A 23244-nucleotide genomic window follows, 5' to 3' on the forward strand; every position below is an offset into this window, starting at 1 on the left:
ACATTTTTAATCCCCCTTTTCATCTCCCCTAAACATTTTTTACCTTTTCGAAAGAAGTAGTTTCTTCTCCATGGGTAAGAAAAGGATTGCAATGACAACAGTACCTTCCCCTGTGGAATGTAAGGCCAGCCTCTGAGCTGTGAGCTATAAGAATGCCAAGACATTTCTTATGCACAGAGACCGCATTCCATAGGGTTGCTTAAACTACCCAGGAGCTTAGAAATACAAAGGCATCATTTTGCATTGATTGGGTCACTGATGAACTAATGTGCAGCCATAGCTTTTTTGGCACGCATCTTGCTGAGGGTTCCAGTACACCACAAAAGCACATTTTAATTTACAGTATAAATCCAAATGAATTGTGAAAAGGCTAAGGTGGCAGGAGTTTAATCTTTCTGCTTGAGCATTTATTATGATTCAGTCAAAACTGCTGTTGACAGCTGCAGTATTCTTTAATCACATTACTCATGACTAAAGGCAAATTTGAATTGTCTGCTCTCTTGAGGTAGGCATACTGGCCAAAGGTTACATTGGAATGACTACTGCAGTGCTGTTACAGGCCAGTAGTCTGAACGTTGGCAAAATAAACAATTGTCAAATAGTGATGATGCAGGTTTGTGGGAGCTGCAAGTTTCTCTTCTGTGTTGCAACTTGGTAATCCGTTGGACAACCTGCTCTTCTAGTTTAGCAGGAATGCAGAAGGTGGGATGTAAATTTACTGAGTGTGATTTAGCTGATGGAACAAATTGTGAGATCAAAGTTGTAGTTGTCAAATACTCTGAATCCTAAAACATTATTTTAATATCAAGTGAACATACCTGTCAGTGCACAGTTTCTTAAAACAAAGCTTTCTCAAATGAACCCCAGCTAAACATGAAGGTTCAGCACAACCTCCATTGAAAATCTGTTTCATGGGTAACAACTTTTATATACAATACATCCTACTGAATTAAATGTCTTCCATTATCAGACATAACTAATTTCAGTTAAGAGATGTGCTTTAAAATATTTTTGTCAGGTGTTTCTAAATGAAGTATGTTTTTTCTATCATTTAGACACTTTCCACTATCATTTCTATCAATTCTATTACATAACATTTTTTGTTGACCTTCTATATAGTAGCATATATATTGTTTGGGTCTCTAGAAAATCTCCTTAAACAACCTTATCTATCTAAACAGTCCAAATAATTGTATTACCAGTGCACCCGAAAAATTAGATGTGCAACAATAAAAACATCACTTTACTAGTCATTTCTTAATTTTTCTGTTTTGAATCAAACCAGTATTTGGTCCTTAAACTGTGTCTTGTTATGGTACCATGTGGAATGAAGCTTAACCATGCAAATAAATTCTCTGAAATACTGAAGCACACTCTGAGAATTCCTTCAGGGCTTGTGTTAAGTCTGCTTAACACAAGTTTGAACTCAAACACCTCCAGGTTTTAAACAATTGCATTCCAGTCTTTTCTAAAAGGCATATCTGAGGTTGGTTTTGTGGAAAGTAGTTACATCTGTGTCATCTGAAAACATTGTTTACCTTCAATTAGTAGGCAATAGGAAAACCATTAAAAACTCCCAGTCAATAATGACCTTGCTGTGTTTTGCCAGAAGACTCTGGGTTTTGCAATTTTTTTAGCTGATGTGTCAGTGACAGAAAGCAACAGACCTGTCTTTTTCATTTACAAGTGAATGTTGTGGTCAGGGTCATTTTTCAGGTGTGAAAAGTGACTCTGGGAGATTCTTCACAAAGGTAATATTGGTGAAACCCTGCTGAGTATGTGTTTGCTGTATTCTATCATAAGCAGGTCACATAACACGGGCTTAGTTCTAGTATATCTTTTTGGAGAGATTTCAGTGAAGGAAGTCCTCGGTTATTTTGAGAGACAACCTGACTGAAATAGAGACAGCAATAATCTTGTAAAGACAGAGTACGGAATATCATAGTTCTGTTTATTTGGGCATCTGCTTTGTTTCTAAATCAGTCTATTGAAATAACTGGACTTACACCTATTGTTCTGATCAGTTTGGAAAGTCAGTGAGCATGGTAAAAACAGCAGGAACATTTCTATGCCTGGTGTGGCCCCTAAGGACACAGAAAAGTTGGAAGGCTGTAATTTGGGATGAATCCACATAATAAAAGCAGTAGTGGTCAGGAGTTGAACTCTGTGTGTGAGTATCATGTGACTAACTGAAAACATCTCTAAAGCTGAATGTTGAAAGCTTAAGCTATTATCATTTAAGTTGCTGCTAGGATTTGAGGATTTGGTTAGCAGGATTTAGCATTCTCAGAAATAAATAGTTGTGGTATCTCCCTTAAAAGTGCTTGCTTTTTTTTCATCTTCCTGGATTCTTCTGCATTTCTTCTCCCGTTGCCGAGCTAGTTATGCCACAAGTGTTAATCTCACCTGGGGCACTTCATACCATTGCTGCTTGTCCTGTCCAAGTTTAGCAAACCTGTTATGTAGCTCTCAAGATGGCTATAGATTCTGCTGCAGTAAAACATAGCAACTCTCTCTCTGTTACCATAGAATGGCTGTGAAGGACAATGAATAGGCAACAGTACAAAGACATAAAAGCTAAAACAATAGCAAAGCCCATTGTAAATTATAATATATGCTGGACTGTTGACAATAACATTTTAGGGGGGGCTCAGAAAGATTTCACTGTGTAATCTTTGGAATTCCATCTTAAACCCAGAGCACTGGAAAAGGCGGGACATGAACCATGTTTGTTTTTTCCTAAGGGACCCTTATGGGGTGGAAGAACACGTCATTTTAAGCAATAAAAAGGGGCCCCAATATCTGGAATAGCATTCGTTTGTCTCTTTGTAAGGCCCGAGTGAGGGCTCCCTGCCCCAGCTACTTGGCTGCTCTCCATCTGTACCCTGGCTCTGAATGAATGGTACCAGGCCTTTCTTTCTTTGAAGCCAGCCAGGAATGTGAGGCGTTTTTTTTGTTCAGAAAGCAGTATCAGCGGTGAAATATGTCTTCTGTAGCTCTCTTTGTATATTTGGAAGGCGGACGTCACAGGCGTGCTACAGTGGTTTCCACTTGGCTTTCACATGACTTAATTTTCCTTTGTGTTTAAATGCAATAAAAACTTAGGAAAGTCTGATTTGTTTAGTTTCAAGACTGGACTGTGGCGAAAGCTCTGCTCAAAACATGGTTTCACATCCTGAGACTTGTTGGGGCAAGGTAAGAGATAAACATATAGTTCAAATTGGAAACAGGACGACAAAATAAGTTCATATATTTTATATTTAAAGTTTGTAGTTGAATTGTGAGTATATGCAAGTTTTAGAAAATAAAATAGGAATAATTCACACGGGAAATTAAACTTTGTGAAATGCTGGGGATTTGTGTTAAAGCATGATAGTTACATTAGTTGTTTTCTTAAAGTGTTAAACTGCAAAACATGGGAAGCTGTTGATAGTGAAGGTCAGGCATAAGTGGTCAACATATTTTCTTTATATCCTTACATCTCTGAGAAGAAGCATGGGTGGCCAAGAACATTTTTCATTCACGTATAAGACTACTAAATTTGGAACTAAAAGACTTTTAGAGAGTTTATATTAACTTAAATATTGGTGAGAAATACTGCATTTTGCTAGATTGAGATGTTTAAGGAGTTAAGGCTATCTGTCTCATATCATTCCAGCTTGTGTTCTCCCTAGATAGCATTATTTTGTAAGTTTCATCTAAAAAGCCTTTCTGAGCAGAAAGAAAATATTTTCTTACAAAACATGTGTGGGATGCAACACATTTGAAGTGGATCATTAAGCCTTACTTAGTACTTTACAGTAGAATAAGTCAGAATAATAATAATGTTACTTGAGGCCAATGTCGAGAGCAGGACTGAATTATTTGTGGAAAACAAAAACAGGGTGAAAGCCTCAAGTCCTCTGCATGTCCTCTGCTGTCACTGCTCTCTCCCTCTGCCCATTCTGCCATCACGTTTGACTCTGTCATTTCCAGTTTACTAGCTTCTGTGCGCTAATGTGAGGAGATGAGCCCTGGCTGTCTGCACATGTACTGCAATGTGCTCCAGAGAGACACGCAAAGCTCTGAAAAAGACCATTTGCAAATCAATTAATTATTCAGTTAATTACTGCCTACACAATTCACTCCATTACGATGCTAGAACTAAAAGTTCAACATCCAAAATTAAGAGGATTTTCTACATGGAAATTTTTCGTGTATTATCCACCTGTAAATGATGGGTATTTCAACTGTGGTATCTTAGTACCACCGGTATCATGGTATGTATACTAGAAATCCTGTCTGTAGTCCTTTGTCTGTATTTTAAACTTTGTAGCCGCAGCAGGGAACATACATTAAAATGTGGGTAAAATATTTCTGATCTGTTTTTTTAAAATATTTGTTGTGGAATTCTGAAAAAACTAAACACTAAAAACAAAATATGACACGGACCAAAAAAAGAGAGAGGAAGAAAGAAAGAAAAGAGGATGGGGGTAAATCTACCCCAAGTGGAGGATGAGAAATAGACATCTCAAAGCATTTCAGAGTTTCATGGTCATCTCGCACTAGCAAAATATGATCTAGATATACATCTTTCATCTTGTACTTCTGGAAATTAAGGCCCCCAAGTGTGATTCAAGAGAGTCTGTCTGTATCCAATCATGTAAAATTGTTTTGGACTGAAGTTAGATCTGTGAACAAATTACATTGTGCCTAAAAATTGATAGTTACTTGGGAATTGTCACCAAGAAGGAGTGCTTCTGAGTGGGGCTCAGCAGGATAGTCACGCCCATAAAAAACACATGAGGTACATACACCCAAAAGCTCTCAGTAACAGGGCACTCCCAAATTAAGTACTGGGTACACCCTAAATGTTTATGTGACAGCAAGGGTCAGGAATAGGAACTGCCAAAGTGGTGTTCCATTCAATATGTGGTCAAATGTAACGCCGGTAGCCCCTGCAGTGCACATACAATATGCAACAGTATCAGGGCATTCAAAGTTTGTTTAATCCATCTGAAAAAGAAAATAAATGATTTACACTCACGGGGTTAAAAAGGATTAGCTGGTGGGCTGTGTTTGTTGATGAAGAGAAAGTATTGCACCATATCTATCCTAAATGAGGGTCGCTGAGAGAGGACTGATTTTAAACATAAGGAAATTATATGGAGAAGAAACTAGACCCCTAGTAGTGATAAAACTATTAGATCAGCCACTGGATGAGAGGATAAAGCATTGTTCCCTGGAAACCGCTCGAATGGCACTGAGTGGATTCTGAGATAAAATAGGAAAACTTATCTGATATCATGAGCCATATGCTTGATGCTGACATCAAAGATTTCACCATAAGTTTAAAGGGGAACTGCAATATTTATATTTATAGCTATATTTATATTTTGGGATTAGAAAGAATTGGCATTTCAAACCCCCATAACAGTAAAATGTACACAATAACTTGTAAAACCTGAATTTACATCCCAAAATAGAGAAAGTTTCCAGGTATGCACGGCTCCATATTCTGACATTCAGAACAAGGCAACAAAAGCTCCTTTGCGAAAAGGCCCCATTACATTAACAAGCAGGCTTGTGAATACATCTCTTTGAATCCAACAGAAATATTGCTCTCAATTTCGAGATGCTTTTGCCAACAAATACTACTTATTCGAATGCAGATCACGTTGTAACATTTCTGCGGTGAAATGTCTGCTGCACAACCTGTTCTTATTTGCTTGTACATTACAATACATTAGTCATTGCAGTAACTAGTGAGCAGGAAGGGCTGTTTCATGTCGCAATTTGTGGGAACTCTCACCCGTAGCGAGACCAGGGGTTTGTGACAACATGGAGACTTACAGTCCTTTCACAAACTTCATGATTTTGTATTTTTTGTAATTTATTAAATTTTTCTATACCGTCAATGAATTTATTTTGTAACTGAGATTTAACCAGTCTGAGAAATTGGGACTGCATTTCCCCTTCAAATATTTCTTGTAGACCAGTGTACGAAGGTAAAGCGCTAAGAACCTGAAATGAAGGGGGAGATATGCTTAATATTCAAAAGTTGGTTTAGTTCCAGAGGAAACATTTCATAACTGGGTACAGTATTTACATGCTGTCATAAATTCAAGATCCATTTATACTATATTTGTACTCAGTAAATGCTTCCTGCTCATAGATCTCCTCTTAATTTCCCTGTAATTCTATTCCAAGAATGATTAACTTTTTTTTATTGTTATTGATGTAGGGAAACAGTTTACAATTTAGGCTTTTCATGAAAGCATTCTACTCTACCTTTAATTTAAGTTAACTTTCTACTTTCTACAATGATCTATGTCAGTGCAAAGGTATTACCTCACAACTAAAGGACCTACATGTTGACAATAAACAACCTGCAGCCTGCATCATCCTGTGTTTTTGAGTAATAAAGTGTGAAGGGCCTAAATACTACAAATTTCCTCTTTTACATTTTAGACTGTTTCTAAAATTACAATTTTGATTCAGGAATTTCTTTTTTACTGGTACTTACTATTCCTATAGTGAGAATAAATCTTATCACCATACAAGAGTCATATTATATGCAAGTATGTTTCTTCTGAAGAATACATAAAGAAACCTGAGAAGAGTTTATATTCATATTTCATAAAACTGGTCACCATGTTCTAAAATAAATTATTCTTTCTCTGGAATCAGCCCAGAAAAGAGAGACCAGACACATTCTGGCACTTAAAGGAATGCCTAACGCTGAGAAGCTGAAGGAAGTGAACCTTTTTAATCACTAAAGAGTACGAGGTGACCTGATACAAGTATTCAGATTCCTCAAAGACTCTGACAAAGTCAACCCAGCTGACTTCTTCAGAATGAACAGTGAAATGTGTGCCTGAGGGCACAAGTGGAGATTAAAACCAAGAACAGGTGGAACTTCTTTATCCAAAGGGTTGTGGGAGTGTGGAACAAGTTACCCGGGCATGTTGTTAAAGTTATATCCTGGCTTCTTTCAAGAAATGTCTTGGATAAAGTAGCTTATAATTACCAAATGGGCTGAATGGCTCCCTCTTGTTTGTAATTATTCTTATGTACATGTTATTGATTTGCATTTTATGTTAATAATAAACTAGTAATTATTTAGTAAAAGTATCAGTTAGTTATACTAGCAGTTATACAAATTTTAAGCCTGGTCTTTGCAGAGCTGTTTTCTTTTCTCCACTTGTGAGCATTTGTTATATGTTGACATTTTCTAATAAACCAAGATGAAAGCATAATGAAAAAAGCAAGATTACGAAACCTGTCTGCTTTTCAACCTGTATCAGTCACTCAATTGATCGACCCCATTAATCCTTCCTGTGTACAGTAAGCCAATCCACAAGCCTTTCTCCTCTGCTGACAGAGTATTTTGTAGAGAAAAAAAATAGTAAAGATTCCCGAAGTATAATTATAAACAGCAATTGACAATTTTGGCATGGGTTTTCGCCTTTTAGTTAACTGACCTAAGAAAAGGCTTTTAACAATGGGAAAACAGTGGGGAAAACTGGGGAAGGTTCCTTTCTATCTTAACCTTTTGTTTCAGGGGTGATCTTAATTGTTGTGATTAAGTTTGACACGGAACCAGTGGACACAATTAAATAAACAAGGTCTTCCTCTGAACAAAGGGGCGGATTGAAAAGGACCTCTAAAAGGTTGAATTGAGTGCAATTGTGAGATGAAATGAGATTGGGCCGTATTCATTTCATTCTCTGGGAGCACTCAGCGTGCAGTGTTAGAACCCAGCAGGCACTCTCTATCAGCTGCATTGCTCCTTGGATGTTAGGAAATTGTCACATGCCCCAGGAGCTGAATATAAATAGTTTGTCCTATGATCTGGTAAAAATGCTCAAAAATCTCTGTAAGTGAGCTTAAAAAACATTTCTGGTTGTACCGATCTACCACAAGATACAAGAATCCAGAAACAGTACCGTTATATTTTTGGTTCAGTCTTTTTCGTAGATATGTCATGCTTGGAATTGAATCCAGACACTGTTTTATAAGTCAATAAGGGTACAGAGACATCAACAGATGGGTACACCGATCTCACAGTCATTAAAAGTAAATGATCACAAAAATAAATTAATATTTATTTTTTCTCGACAGGGAAAAGTCAGAATGATGTGTTCAGACATATCTTGAACAGGACATGATGTCTTTGAAAAGAGTGACAGAATGACATTCCTGGAAGACTAAATTGGAGGATTGTTTGCCTTGCCAAGATTTGGCCCTTTTCTTGTCCTGAGTCCCAATGCATTCCTTCGGCCATGACGTCCAGTTTGAAAACATGAACAGTCTGAACCTGAACCCACTGGGCCTCCTTTCTAGTGACTGTAGACTCTCTCCTGCCACAAGCAGTATAGACCAGTTTACCCATCACCATGGTAAAGGGGACTCGGCTTACAGCTCCTTTTCAGGAGGTTCCAATGCTCCAGATCACTCCTCCCCCTCTCTACCAGATGAAATGCAGCCTCACAGCTTACATTACACGGACCTGAAGTACGTGAGGGCTGTCTACAATCCAAATGTCCTCAATTCCAGTTCCAGAAATGCGGATCACCTGTACAAGTCGGCAGAGGTCCTCGGTCATCAGTGTCACGAGGATTCCTGCCTCAGCAGCCAGTATAGCTCAGGTCAGGGCAACAGGGAAATTCCTCCACAGCCACCATCCCGCCTGGACAGTTTCATAACCATCAGAAACTTAGAGAACAGCAGCGCGTATCAGAGCCCTGGGGGCCAGCTGGCAGAGACTTTTCTTCAGAGGACTCAGACAGCTAATCCTGCACTTGCCTGTCCCAGAACTGACCCAGTCTACCGCCGCAGGGTTTCGGAGTCTAATCTGAAGGACCCAGTGTACCGAGATGGTGCAGATCAGACTTTGGAGCAGGCAAAGTTGGCTCATATTTTAAGCAATCCATCCTTTATACTTCAGGAATCCTTTAAATGGCATGCTGGTGGAACAGGCAGCCACTCGGAGGATCAAAGCAATAAATGCCACTCTGCGTACGGTAGCGACGTTACTGAACAGGCGCAATTGAGGGATTTGCAGCAGAACACCATCAATGGCAACATCCAACACAAGGGGCAATATTATTTTGTCACTGGTGTGTGTAAACCCACTGTGCCCAGGGTGAAAGACAACCTTTCAGGTAACAGACAAGGAGATTGCATGGGGCATTCTCCAGAAGACCTTCTTGCACATAAGGAAATTGAGGAAAAAGCACCTAGCACCATTGATGAACTCCTCAACAATGCGAAGCACAGACAACAGCGGAGTTATGAAATTCATAATAAAAGTGGCTTGATGAGCCCAGGTTTACAAGCACAAAACAGAGAGGGTGTTTATCATAATAAAAACATGCATAGTGCATCGCCTATCTCTAATACCTCTGATATCCTGGATCAAAGCCAGAAACCGCAGGGCCGGGAGATAGGATCTGGATCGCGCTGGCACCACAGTAGCAACCATCACATCTTCTACTGTGGCCCTGAGGACAGTGTCCCACTGCCGGATCCAAACGACGAGGACTCAGTTCCTCCCCCTCAGTGCACAGGCCAAGTGAAGACTGAAAGAGGAGACTATGTAGAAAGAATGACAAGGCGGCCTTTGGGTGAAGTAGCCAATGACAAAATCAACAAAGAAACAACCCCTATGCTGTACCATCTTGCAGGTGAGAGCAGAGGTGCTCTTGCATATAAAACCTCAAAAGAAAATTGGGCCAAGATGAAGTGGAAAGAGATCAGATGCAACAGTGCTCCCTTTTTGAAACTGCAGCACACAGAAGCCACCTCCGGGGATGAGTGCCACTTTGGGAGCAGAAACCACAACCTGGAAGAAGTGGCTGAACATCTACAGCAGTCCCAGAGTGAAGATTTTAGCAGCTCAGGGTCCTCCACGGATGAATTCTACAAGAAATACTACAAGGATAGATTAAAAGATGCCCAGACCAAGGTCCTAAGGGAAACCTCTTTCAAGAGGAAGGACCTCCAGCTCAGCTGGCCTCACAGGATCAAACAGAGGGCTGAGGAGCGGCCTTCAGTGATGCACTCAAGATTAGGCTCGCTCTCCCACACCTCTCAAATGATATCAGACAACCCAGTGCTTTCGGAACCGGAACCTCCGGCCAAGAGGGAAACTGGGAAGCCTTCAAATCCTCTTCAGCCTCAGGCAGTACGGATCGGTGGAAGAAAGAGGCTCACACCTGAGCAAAAGAAGCTGTGTTACTCCGAGCCAGATAAATTGAACCAGCTGGGGGGTTCCGCCCATCACTCTGAGCAGCAGTCCCTGGGGAATGAGGGGGAGGGCTTACTGTCCAAAGACGACCTCGGTGAGTATGGTCTGGTTGCTGCCAGGAGAAAGATGTTTGAAATGAGAGGCCGAACCATGTCGGCCTCAAGCATCTCAAAGTCCACGTTGAAACAGATCCAGCACAAGGCCCTGGTCGCGTACGTGGAGCGGAAGACTGGACAGAAAAAAGCAGAACCCCAACAACCTCCTTCACAGAATCCTGCCATGAGGCATTCCACTGCTGGGAAACCTTTGGAATTTGGGCCCAGGCCCACCTGTGAGAATGCTGTCCCCAGGAAGAAGCTCACCCGACCACTGTCAGCTGGGCGTGTCTTGGATTCGTCCTCAAGTTCCATCAGATATGCCCAGTCGGACACCATGCATCCTGTCGAACCCCGCTGCCAGCCCATCTGGAAGAAGATGACTAATGCAAGTCCCAGGAAGATGTTTGAAACAGCAGGCCACGCTCTGTCTATATCTGTGGAAAGTCTCCTTGAGCAGTCAGAGCAAAAAGGCTTCCATCAATCTCGGACAACACCATCGCCTACCAATTTACAGGTGCACTGATGACTCTTTCACTTCCTTCTCTATCCATGGAAGTAGAGTTGTAGAGGAATTTATTGCCATATGTACATGTGCATTGGAATTCTCTCACAAGTCAATCACAGTACAGCAGACGACGCATTATGACATATAACACCAAACAATGTAGTGTTACATTGCAAACATAATAAATAATAACAACAGAACATAAGATCTACTGAGCAGAACATTAAACCGTTTTTGTGAGGGGTCACTAGGAACAGGGCCTAAAACATCAGCATTTTCAATCTAGCTGTCTCTGCCAAAACAGTTTTACTAGCTTTGAAGTTAACAATTTGTATGTTTGGTTGTATGTTTCTTCCTAGCTTTGAAGTTAATAATTTGTATGTTTGGTTGTATGTTTCTTCCAAGTATCTAAAAAAGAATTACCTACTTTCTGCTCTCATTAATTAATGCATTGGGTATTTTTTAAATGTAATTTCTTTTAATCTGGTTCCAGCCTGGGAGCCTCACACATAAAGCATCTCCAGTCTGTCACTCCAGGAACTCCAGGTGAGTGAAGCTGTGGAATATTAAACAGGAGTCATAATCAGGTTGTGTGTTATTTACTCCAGAGCCTTAGCTGGTTACCTTACATCCTTATCTGTCACATAAACATGAGTTACCCTTGTTGAACCTCGCATGCGTCAGTACGGGTTGTTCTAAATTAAAACATGCATGGACCGTATAACCTCTCATTTGTAACTTTTCTCACACATTCATACAGAGATTGAAAAATGACTTCTTGGGATCTGAGTAACTCTTATTTTCTGTAAGATGTACTGTACACAAGCAACATCCTTTGTTGTTGTTTCCAAGGCAGAAACACATACATTGTACTTTCCAAAACCTGCAACCTGATGTCCTCAGCTGGTGCATAAAAGGCAGTATCACAGTGTGTGACTTTTGCGTTTTATTTACATACACATTTGTATATGTATATTTTCACCATGTTACAGGCCAGCAAGTACAGATGTAATAGGGTTCACCTGGCATGGGGACAGAAGGCGATGTCACCTCTCTTAGGACCTGGATAGTGCTGAATTCTCCTGCCATGGGAGACCCAGTGCTTTGGCACAGTGGAATTCTCCGCTGTTGGAGGAGAGGTGATGTGTGGCTTTGGAGTTAGTTCCCATGAACTGCTGTGATCAAATCCTGACAGAGCTTTGGATCACAAAATAACAGGAAAAAAAACAAAGCACAACTTATCCATAGGGCCAAAGGAAATATGCAGGTCAGCAGAGTTTTACTGGAAGATTTGGAATCTATCATGCCCTGCATGAAATGTACATATTTTAAGAATTCCATTTTTTAAAGGCTCTCTTTCTTCTTATTTAGACTCAGTGCTTTGTCGTGGTAAATCCACCCCAATCTCTGTACAGCATTTAACAAGAGGTGGAAGGAGACATGGGAGGGTTACTGTCCCATTCAAACCCAAATTTACTTCTCCATAAAACAGTGGTTAAAAGATCCTTATTTGTGTGATATGGTGGCCACAACTGAACACAGATTTTTAAATGAGGACTATCTGTACATTTTAAAGGTTGAGCATAACTTCCTTTGATTTAAATTACCCATTTGTTTGCCACATACACCCAAACCTTCTGTTTGCTCTTTTATCGCTTCCTTCAATTGTCTTGATGAAGACATTGAAGAACCTAGATAAACACACAAATCCCTTTCACATGTAGCTTCCTGTAACTCTCAATCACTCACGTAATAGGGATTGTGTTTGCTTCCATTTCCTGCGTGGAGCACATCGCACTTCTCAATGTTCAATTTCATTTGCCAAGTGGCTGCCCAAATCATCATTTCAAACTGAACATTTAATCCACTAGTTAAATCTAAATCACTGATAAAGTTCAGGAGAGGAAAATGGCCTAAAGTGGATCTCTGCAGAACACCACTGCTTACATCTGCCCTATTAACGAGGTTATGCCCTTAAACTGCTCCATGTTCTATTCATTGACTGTTTCTTAATCAATGTGCATCAGTTGCTTTGGATTCCTACAGATTTTATTTTTAGCTTTAATCTTTTATGAGGGCTTCTTATTGTTTTCAGGAACTCTAATCATATTATGTGCATTAGAATTATCAACTGACTTTGTTGTCTGTTCAAAGAATTCTAGTAAAACAACATTGTGTCTTAAAATGCCATTTAATATCGATTCTCAGTTGCACCTGTAGGTTTTTCTATTTTTGGAGTCAGTCTTGGATGTATTTGTTTTAGGGATAATTGAACCTTTAACACTAGACAATGAGTTTGGAATTTTCTTGTACATAAGCAGACGTTTCTGTAGACTTCTGAAGGCATTCTGCTGCTATAATCATTAGTTATAACATCAGTAAAGGTGAGTAATTCAGTTCCAGAAGTGGCCAAGCCACGACACTACCTCCACCATGTTTCACAGATGAAATGGTTTCTATCTTTGTCTTACGTGTTCATAACACCTTGTATCAGAAATATACTGGCTCATCTCTGTACTTTTGACCAAATTGTAATCTGCCCTTCTATTATTGATGCTGATGGAAGGATTGTCTCTTGCAGTGTAGCCTTTATAATTCTCTTATAACGCCCAGTTTCTGTGCTGTGGTTCTGATTGAATTCTTTTTTTTTCCGCATTGAAATTGCTTACTTTTCCTTCACAGACAGTTCCCTAGTGTTCATGCTGGTTTCGGCCTACTGACTCTAAAGAGCACAGTTAAGAGCTAAGGCCAAATCCTGCACATTCATGGCTCTTATATGTGCACAATCAGTGCATCAGGAAACACCTGATGAATAAGAAACATCTGGTAGCAAATTATCCGATCCTTCCATTTCAGGTGCATATAAGTGTGGAACTCAAGAAGTGCTATTATTCTAAAAAAGTACATAAATATGCAGAAGTAAAAGGTGACATTCTGTAATTTTGCTCTTCGTCTCAAATCCACATAAGCTTACGTATACAGAAGAAATAGCCATTTTTACTTCACTGTCCAAGGACGTATGGAGGGCACTGTATATAGACAAATGTTGATTTTTTTACTGTTAAAATATTTGAGATTTATGATGATAAGCTCTATTGTAATTTTCTTATCTGATAAATTACTCAGATGCATTTTCTTCAATGAAATAAAACATTACTATACATGAAATTAGAGGAACAGAATACATCGGTGTCCATAGTGTTCTAAACTACATGAAACCTATAAACTATTTTCTTTCAAACATCCCAGAGTTTCCAGTTGTGTATTTTATTTCTGGGAATTCACTTTTATTCAATTATCAGTTTTTTTTATAAAAGCGACTGACTTTTGTAATTTGAACCAGTTGTTAATTTGTTTGGCCCCTTAACACAGCTAGATTTTGAGGATTTCTGATGGCCCAACAAGGGGAAAAAAAGTACAATCCGTGAAATGTGATGGTGAGCAGATACTGTCACTGTCTTCCTAATTAAAGAAAAAATCACAACGCATTTGCACCCCTTGCACGAGGTTTGCTGCTACAGCTGGTGAGCTTGTGTTCTCCTTCCCTGTTAGCTCCCTAAAGAAAGCTGAAGGTCAGTTGGCGTCAAGTGGCACCAGAGCCCCTGCAGCTGAGGGCAGACCAGGCCGCGCCGTGACACAGAGAGGCAAATCCATGGAGGAGCTTGGCACTTCCCGTGTCCCTGCGACTCCCGTTCTCAGCAAGAGCTCGGAGCAGCTAGACCAGATCCACAGCAGGCACGTGGCATCGGAGCACACGCAGGGAAACGCAGCCTTTTCCTGGGAAGCCGAATTGAAAATCCGAGGCAAGGCCGGAGAAAGCAATGAATCCACAGGAACCGGCCACAGTTCAGAACGGCACCTTTTGAAGACAGGGACAAGCCAGCACTCGAGGAGCAGTGACGATTTGTTGGGGGCCACACCCAATGGCAGACATTCCCAGTCATTGGAACCCCTTAACTTTGACATGGAGCCTCCAAACCTGGCCTCCTCTCCAGAGAGCAGGACTTCCTCCACTCCCATTGAGTCACCCAACATGAGCGCCCTTTTCTGTGACTCTGTGGAGAGCAGTGTGTTTTACACAGATAGTCCCTCAGGACAGTCCTTCTACTGCAGAAGCACGCCGGAAAGGGAGTCTGTAGCCTCGACAAGCACACACCTGCTCATTCAGTTTGAGAACGGACCTGAGGAGAGCACGTCCTGCACCAGGTTGTCTTTCATTTCTTATCATTTGTGTATTACAGTATTAGAATTGCAACTCTTCCAAACAACATAGGGTGGTGAAGAGGTTAACATTGCACCCTTGCAGTTCTGGGGCATAATCTAAGTAGCGTTTGTATGTTCTCCCCCTGTTTGTATGGGTTTACGCTGGGTCCTATGGTTTCCTCCCACAGCCCAAAGACATACTGGAAAGTAAATTGCCTTCCGGGAAAATTGGCCTTGGTGTGAGTGTGTGTCTATCTGCCCTAGTGCCCCATTCAGAGTGTATCCTGGCTTGTGCCTGTTGCCTGCTGGGTTAGGCTCTCCATGGCCCTGTACAAAATAAAGTGATTGGAAAATGGATGGACATACAATATAAACTATGTGAGATTGACAGCATTTTTTTTGTAAATATATTCACATACAGTATATTTAAATAAGCATTTTCTATTCAAAATAACAATCTTAATGTTTCCTGTCCCGTACATCTCATGTGATTAAATATTTCATATAATGACAGATGTTTGCTTGACCTAGCAGCAATAAATACATGATATTAAACAGATTTGATTCTAGATTAATTCAATGCCTAAGCAACACATAATTTAGTGATTGATGTTCACTGGTTTCTGCTTTCTTTGTGTAAATTGTGCTTTCTGTTTTTGCATGTTTTTCTGACAGAATGAAGACTACTCCTACACTTCAGACTCTGCCATTAGAAAATGCTGTGGTTGACCAGCAGGAATCTGGAAGTCCAGAAGTCTCTCTCGGTAGAGGAATAACAACAGATCCGAGTGCCTGGCCCACAGCAGAGGAACTGGGGAGGGCACCAGTTGAAGATTTTCAAGAGGGAGCAGCAAGTGATGGAGATGAACTCGGCTCGCCATTGCCTTCACTTCAGTCCACTGGGCAACAGCTAGCCACCACCTCTACAGATCCAGCAGAGGAACAGGTCCAGAATTCAGAGAAAGAAAATGACAAGGGGGGTCATTCAGAAGAGCAGCCCAGTCCCTCCACCAGCGCAAAACCCCATCTGCCAAAACCCGGGCAGTGGGAGGAGCTAGTGGAAGTGATTGTCACCAAGGATCAGTCGTTAGCTAGTGTTCTGGCTCCCAAATCCAGTCGCAGGACAACCGTGACTCTGATGGAGCAGCTGCTGTCCGAAGACACGTTGCTCATGGAGGAACATTACAGGAGGAAGAGAGCCTGCAGATCACACAATGGGGAGAAGTAATTATTATTTAATGTTTTTGTCTTTGAACAGTGATTGCATCAGTAACTGAAAAGTGGAAAATCTTCTCAAACAGGACCATTACTTCACAGTAGTTAAGCTATGAAGTACAGGCAGTTGGACATGATGTTTTTTTTGTTTAGTTTCCTTTGCACGTTAAAGTAGAAACACCTGTCAAACCAGTGTGATGAACAGTTAGTACATTTCATTTGGCATGTTTGTTACAAAAATACAGGAGACAGTGATTTTATTTTTGGTTCCATGACAAAAAAATGCTCAAATTTAAGTTTACTTTATTGTTTTTTAGCTCCAATGTCGAAGGAAATGCTGGATCCAGGATTTCGGAAACTCCCCCAAACCCTGATAACTGGAATTCTGAGGTTCATAGTGGGAATAGTTCCACACAGGAGACTGTTCTTTCACAGGACAGCGAGCTGAATGACATCACTGAGAAGAAGGTGATTAACTTCCAGATAAGCTTTTTCTTAGATATTAAAACCAGGACATTTTCAGTGAATAGAAGTAAATCTGTAGTACCTCCTTCCCTGCTACATCATACTGTACTATGAAAGCCCAGGTCTTTTACAAGTAAATACTAAGAACTAAACCACAGCACACTCAAATTCTCAAAGAAGCTAAGGATACTAAATATAGTCATGCATTCAGGTAATTCGCTCATCTTGAGAGCTTTTGTGACACTTTGCATATAGGATAGTATTTTCAGCTTTTTTGATTTGGGAAATAAAAGCAGGCTTTGAAATGAGGGGTGACTGTAACTGTTCTAAAAGGCCCTCTTGCCCTGGTCTCTCCAGAAGGAGCTGATCCTGTGCATCCAGCACCAGCTGCAGGGGCTGGAGAAGCAGCGGTCAGCGCTGAGGGAAGAGCTGCGAGCTAACGGCGAGCTGGGCAGTGCTGTGGAGGCCCTGGTCAGGGACAGCTGCCAGCCCAGTGAATATGAGCGTTACACACTCTTCATTGGCGACCTAGAGAAAGTGGTCAGCCTACTGCTCTGTCTGTCTGCCCGCCTTGCCCGGGTGCAGAATGCCCTGAGCGCCGTCGACCAGTTCACCGATGCCGAGGAGAAGGTGGGCTAGTTTCATCTGAGAAACATCAGGGGGGGACTTTCATCTCTACAATCGCTTTTTACAAGAAAACACCTTTCTTGCTGTCCCTGAAATAAACACAGAAGGCATTGAAGGCTTAAAAAGTTGTGCACATATTTTTATTACTTTAATTTGTATTAGGATCAATTCAATTGAAACAATTTTCCATCCATACAGTTGTCAATGAGGGATGTGCTGCTTCTACAATTAGCACAGAAACTGTGGCACAGTACCGCAGTGTGTTACAAAAACACTGATTCAGTGAGTTGGCAGGTCAGAGGAGCCTGAATGTCTTCATTCTCCCCCATGTGGACACTTAATTGGCAGTTCTGCTGCTGGAATGGACTGCTGGGTGCTGCTAGAATGGACATACAGTATATATGATGATTCTAAGTTAGAAAAGAAATTCTACTTTGTCTTTGTAATGTTAATGAGTAAAATGTAAGGGAATTACCCTAGAAAGCTGTAGGAGGAAGAACAGGTTCAAGTACAGTATGTATCTGCGTCAGCATGCGTAGGCTGACAAGGAACAAATAAAGGTTTATTCCATGCTGAAAAGAAAAGAACGGAAACCTTTCCTGTCTTTTCAGCATGGAATAAACCATTACTTTTTACTTGAAGGAAGAACTGGCCTACCTGATATTTTGGTTAACTTTTCTGAAGTGACTCATCGAAACCTGTTTCAATCTGAAGGCTGTATTACGAGAGTGCCACCTTCTGGTTAAACAGGGCGGTACACTAGAGTTATGGATTTGTGGAAACATCAATAGTAATTAATAATAATTACTTACACTTATATAGCGCTTTTCTGGACACTACACTCAAAGCGCTTTACAGGTAATGGGGACTCCCCTCCACCACCACCAATGTGCAGCCCCACCTGGATGATGTGATGGCAGCCATAGTGCACCAGAATGCTCACCACACATCAGCTATCAGTGAGGAGGAGAGCAGAGTAATGAAGCCAATTCATAGAGGGGGATTATTAGAAGGCCATAACTAGTAAGGGCCAGGATGCTGGGGTTACACCCCTACTCTTTTTGAGAAACGCCCTTGGATTTTTAATGACTACAGAGAGTCAGGACCTTGGTTTTATAATTTAATGTCTCATCCGAAGGACAGCGCCTGTTTACAGTATAGTGTCCCCGTCTATATACTGGGGCATTAGGACCCACATAGACCGCAGGGTGAGTGCCCCCTGCTGGCCCCACTAACACCTCTTCCAGCAGCAACCTTAGTTTTTCCCAGGAGGTCTCTCATCCAGGTACTGACCAGGCTCACACCTGCTTTAGCTTTAGCCAATTGTGAGTTGCAGAGTGATATGGCTGCTTGATGTAGTTTTTAAAATGTAGTAGTTTAAAAAATATTTTTTTATTCAGGAGTACGTATTTGTTAATAATCCAAACTAAAGTGGTGTTTTGCAACATTTAGAAAAATGCTCACGTTATATTAGCCTTTGGGTATTCAAAATAATGATATGACTTAGATACAATTAACTAATACAGGAGCTTTTCTGTAGTCAGACCTGAATGAGGCACATACAAAGTCAATCACTTCAGAAAAAAAATATCCCGGCTAATGGGGATAATTGTGAAGTTTGCATATCTACCACTAGCATATATTCTTAATGGAATGCCTAATCAACTTATGGAACGTTGATAAATGTTTTGAGATTTTGTCATTTAAAGCTCTGTTTCAGAAATAAATAAAATAATTCAATAACTCTGCACTGAGACCTCAGATTCTCTCAGCAGAGAGTTTGCATAGGTGCAAGGGATGGTCAAGGCGCAGTTATCATTCACCAATTCACACTAATCATGTATTGCTATTGGGAAACAACGCCTATAATTCTTCCTGTAAGGTCGCTGTATCACTTCTTAAAACATACCCCTTTGTTTTCTTTCACTTTGTGGAGATTTAATGTTAAACCAATTAGCTCCCAATATGGAGGTATATAGAAAATGAATGCTGCCCAATACATTATGATTTGGCTGTATAATTTGATTAATCAATTTTGTACCTTCTGCAGCATTAGGATGTTTCTTCGGGTTTGTTCTGTAGGTGAACCAGACTTCAGAGGAAAGCACCAAACGACCTTTACTATTTGATGTCAAGTGTTCATGTTCTTTGCAACACTTTCTGTCCCGTAGCAATCGCTGGATGAGCGACACCGCCTGCTGTGCAAGCAGAGGGATGACGCCAAAGATCTCAAGGACAACCTGGACCGCAGGGAGCGCTTGGTGTCCGACATCCTCTCCAGGAACCTGACCCAGGAGCAGCTCCGGGACTACAAGCACTTTGTCAAAGTGAAAGCCTCGCTATTAATAGAGCAGAAGGACCTGGAGGAAAAGATTCGCATCGGTGAAGAGCAGCTCGAGTCACTTCGCAGCAGCATGCCTTTCTAAACCACTGTCCCCAAGCTGCCACTGTTTTTCTGACCTCTGCCATCCACTCCATTTCCAGGGCACAGTGCCTCCTGCTGGTGGACTACAACCACACACAGGGGCTGTTAACAGTTTGACACTCTCCCTCCATGTTTCCAACATCCATTTAAGGCACTTCCTTGACATGCAATTTTCCTTCAACGGAAATTATACTATTATAACTAGCTGTACAATTCTAGATTTTGGGAAGGCTTTTACTTGCAGAACAAAGAAGGAATGTATAATTAATTTTTGAGCCGGTCAAATGTCGATATCTTACTAAAAAATTTAGAATTTTGGTTTAAAAGGCACTTTTGTAATTTATATGGAGATATCCATTTGCAAGTGTTCATGTTTTGATACACTCAGATCTTATTGTATTAATCATAAATACACATGTATTTTATTTATTTTAAGCTCATTTTAACTGATAGATTTCTCCTTTTTTCACTCTGTTCAATAGAAATGGAGAGTGTTGAGGCAGCATAATTGCAGAAATGCTTGCAGAATAATGCCCATGATCATCCGTTTTGCCTACACAGAGCTTCAAAGAAAGCCAGGCATCCATGGAACTTGGTTCGTAGAAAGCGCTGAACTTGGCACCAGAACTGAATGTGTTGAAAGTGGTTGCTGTTATTAATTTCCAGCGCTGCTGCACATCTTCATAGCAGACTCGGAACCTGATGTTTTTAACACAGCACAGTAACGACACTTAGTATATGCTCATCACTCACCTGCCTTAATGCACAAAGACAGGGAGACGTTTTGTCTTTCACCTCTTTTGTCTTGACTTGAATCACCTTCTTAAGAGCAATGTTGTAATATATTTTTGTAAAAACAACATAGCATTTTGTGCATGATATTTGCTGTACCTTTGCTTGCTCATACAGAATGGTGTGTGATTTAAAAATAAATAAACAGCCCAGTTTAAATTTGGTTGGATGAAGAGTTTGACATAGTGTAGTTCTACATCACACTGTGATTAGACACGGTTATCTCACTGTGGTTATATTTCATTTTCTGAGCCACACATCCATCCAAGTGAAGCTTGTTGTAAATAAAAGTGTCTTGGTCACTTGGATCAGAAATTCAATAAAAGGATCTGTAATCAGTAAACAATGTCTGGCTCATTTAGATTTTTTTTCCATATGAAAACGAGATTTTTAATTTTAAATTACATTGATTTCAGGACCCTAAACTTTGGTCCATAAACTAGTGATGGGAAAAAATCAAAGTAAAAAATATATATATATATAATGCTATTGTAATTATATAATTAATGTCAAACTAATTATTGCTGTATTATTTTAAAGGAAAAAAACTGTTAAATATATTAGTTGTATCTATCCGTAATCTTGTCTTTAGATAGAATTGTCTGATCAGGCTATTTTAGAGCAATACAGGGACTAATCCCATAGTTTATGGGAGGATTTTCTTTATAATGTGACTCTGGAGAAAATGTAGTAACAAAATAAAATGCCACTATAATTCCAGGGCCAAAAGATAAAGAAAGTTTGATGACCACAATATCTGCGAAAGTGTTTTGGAATTAAAAATATTTTGTGACATTGAAATATGCAATACTATATATGTGTATTTCACCACTAAATATTTCAAAGACCTTTGTAGCATGATTTGTTACAGTGCTGACTTCATATTTCAGCATAATATCTACATGAGCGATAATTTCAGTAGTATGATGAACTATCATAATTATAAAAATGACTGTGGAATTCACTGTAATAGGATGTGATATATGGGCAAATGGAACAACTATCCCAAACGAAATTAACACCAGCAAAATAAGACCGATCAACTTCTTCACACTGCTCCACGCCATTTCCTTGTCCTGTTTTTTAAGGGTTAGATATGTGTATAATGTCTGCATTTTGTGTTCGTGGGTTGTTCTTGCTGGAGCTGGTATCCTGAAGCTCTAAGTTAGTGGATTTCCAAATGGCTATTTCTGACATTTCTTGAATCACACAAGTTTAAATGAGTTGCTACCGATTAATGGATGTGTAATTCATGATGTCCATGACTTTGTTTTTTTTTTCTGGTTCATAAGGGGAGAAGGGCAGTCTCTCATGTAGTTCTCAGACTGTGTAATTTAGCTAGAGTGTGCTTGATTCAGAAACCTGTACAAAGCACCTAGTCGGTCTTGTGCTTTGTGATGGCTTTTTATCTGTCGTATGAAAACTATAATATATACATGAGACTTTTGTTACAATGTGAATAAACTACATTTGTTGACAAATTAAAGTGAATTACTTCTGTTTCCTGTGCGTTTTGTAGTTCTGCATTGGAACAGAGAATTTCTTCACCATCTGAATTAAAAGATAAATTAAAAGTGGTCAGATTATGGAAGCTATGGCTACACTTAGCTATTTTTTTTTTACCAATTCCAGTAATCTTAAATCTTACTTTCACGCATCATATCAACACCCTTCTTCGGGTGTGCTCCACAGCCGAAACGTTGTGTTTCTTTTCTTCTCTTTTCAGCATGGAATAAACCTTTTTTTCCTTTGCAGCTTGCGCAGCTACCTACTTGAATTTATACCATGCGTATACGCCTGCAGCTGAATTTCATTCGCAACACCTCTTCCCAGTATAGGTGAATGTCTTGGCTGTAACAGACGGGTCTTATTCATTTTTGCGCAGGCTACGTGACGATGCTGATAGCCGAACAGAGCAGCCATTGTGTTTTGTGTATTTCGATTCAGCAGTTAAGCTTCCAGCCGGCATCACGGGGAGTTGACAAAATCAGAAGTGACAGGAGGATTGCGAGACGAACCGTCCTGGTAACCACAGTGTGCCAATTCATTCCAACCGACATTTTCCTTATTTTCAGAAAACTGTACGAAGCGAGCATACTGCATTGCAGTATGGGCACAGATGCAGGTGTATAAACACCCCTGCATGAGCACACGTTCTGCTTTTCGTCACTTTGCAGATACACGGTTGTTCATTAGGTTTCGTACTTATTGTATTACGTCAGAATATTTTTCACCGCGCCCTGTTAGTAACATTTGAAGGTATTTGAAACTCGACTGGAGCGCAGGAGCCGGTTTTGTAGAACAAACATACTCATAATATATTATATATATATATAAAGCTGAATGTTATGGATATATATGACGAACAATTTGGTGTTCTCATTGATTTCAACAGAGGACGGGTCAAAGCTGAAATGAAATTCAGAAAATTAATTTAAAAGTTGATAAAATGCCGTAAATATATCATATTCATTCAAACTACAGTAATGCAGGAATAATTATGAATGTAAACGTTTTCTATTTTTTGGCACAGATGTGTGTTATATATGCTTATGGCAACGTTTTCTTTTATAGCATTAATGAAGCTGTCAACGAGAGCTTCACTCTTCTAAGGAGTGATAGAGTTTGCAATAAGAAATGTCCTCCAAGGCTGATGACCTAATCAAAGAAAAACGGATAGAGC

The 23244-nt window shown here is 40.2% G+C and overlaps 1 protein-coding gene across 3 annotated transcripts in view; it reads left to right on the plus strand.

Moving 5' to 3' along the window:
• The window catches only part of shroom1 (shroom family member 1), a 34987-nt gene extending 12940 nt beyond the window's left edge, over window positions 1-22047 (plus strand). For 2 of the 3 annotated variants that reach the window (XM_088604027.1, XM_088604028.1), the window contains exons 2-8: window positions 8104-10843; window positions 11328-11380; window positions 14387-15040; window positions 15713-16261; window positions 16570-16720; window positions 17075-17347; window positions 19516-22047. In XM_088604027.1, the coding sequence (XP_088460153.1) occupies window positions 8249-10843; window positions 11328-11380; window positions 14387-15040; window positions 15713-16261; window positions 16570-16720; window positions 17075-17347; window positions 19516-19770 (4530 nt within the window). In that variant the 5' untranslated portion in view covers window positions 8104-8248 and the 3' untranslated portion in view covers window positions 19771-22047. The remainder of the gene's footprint in view (window positions 1-8103; window positions 10844-11327; window positions 11381-14386; window positions 15041-15712; window positions 16262-16569; window positions 16721-17074; window positions 17348-19515) is intronic. The other variant, XR_015926080.1, reaches the window with a different exon arrangement.
• Window positions 22048-23244: the final 1197 nt, after the last annotated feature.

This window comes from Lepisosteus platostomus, chromosome 13 (assembly GCF_059453375.1).
Source record: "Lepisosteus platostomus isolate fLepPlt1 chromosome 13, fLepPlt1.hap1, whole genome shotgun sequence".
Lineage (NCBI taxonomy): Eukaryota > Metazoa > Chordata > Actinopteri > Semionotiformes > Lepisosteidae > Lepisosteus > Lepisosteus platostomus.